At 41.3% G+C, this 813-nt stretch overlaps 1 protein-coding gene across 1 annotated transcript in view; it reads left to right on the forward strand.

Annotated features, from left to right (window-relative positions):
• The window catches only part of cubn (cubilin (intrinsic factor-cobalamin receptor)), an 86,874-nt gene that overhangs the window by 6,182 nt on the left and 79,879 nt on the right, over positions 1–813 (forward strand). Inside the window, exons 4-5 of the mRNA XM_032510808.1 lie at positions 295–333; positions 442–543. Coding sequence (XP_032366699.1) covers positions 295–333; positions 442–543 — 141 coding nt within the window. The remainder of the gene's footprint in view (positions 1–294; positions 334–441; positions 544–813) is intronic.

The raw sequence follows: 813 nt of genomic DNA on the forward strand, positions 1-813 counted from the left end.
TATTTGCTTCTGAGCTGAAAATGTCCCCGGATTTTCTCTGAGAAATCTGGTCACCTTACCGTGATCCAAAACGGATGAAATGTAGCTTTAACAATCTGTTTCCTATAACTTCGGGTAAGGCAAGATTCATTCCTAAAAAACAATCCCAACTTTGGTTCTAATTTCAATCTTTTAGTTATGAAGTTATTTGATGCAATCAAACAGACTATTGTGGGTTTATAATAATAGCTTTTCTTTTCAAATAACTATTGCTTATTCTGAACTGCATACAAACATGTTTCCTATGCTTTCCAGGTGACAACACTGGAGACTAAAGTGACTGCACTGGAGTTGGTAAGACATTTAAAAACAGTTAGTTGTAATGGCTCCAGCTGAAGACCTGAGGAGCTGTACATGTCATGTTGATCTCTTCGCTTTCCTTCTCCTCTTCCCCTCCCGCAGACAGTGCAGAAGGTGTCCTGCAGCAGTAATCCCTGTCAGAATGGGGGAACATGTCTGAACTTACTCGACTCATACCACTGTGTGTGTCCCGGCAACTGGGCTGTGAGTTCCAACATCCTTTCTGTTTACGCCGTGGAGGGAAACCAAACCATTGAAATTAAGAAGTGTAGACTTTGTTAATGCAATTCAATATCAACTCCCAAGAGTTGTCTCAATGCAATTTACAGATAGAGTAGGTCTAGACTACACTCTATAATTTACAAAGACCCAACAATTCTAGTATATTCCCCAAGTTTAAAAGCCTTTAGTGTGTTAGTTTTAGGGAGAAACCTGGGACAGACCCGGGCTCCTGGTGGGCGGTCTGACGGTGCT

Source organism: Etheostoma spectabile, unplaced genomic scaffold (assembly GCF_008692095.1).
Source record: "Etheostoma spectabile isolate EspeVRDwgs_2016 unplaced genomic scaffold, UIUC_Espe_1.0 scaffold272, whole genome shotgun sequence".
In the NCBI taxonomy this organism is placed as follows: Eukaryota; Metazoa; Chordata; class Actinopteri; order Perciformes; family Percidae; genus Etheostoma; species Etheostoma spectabile.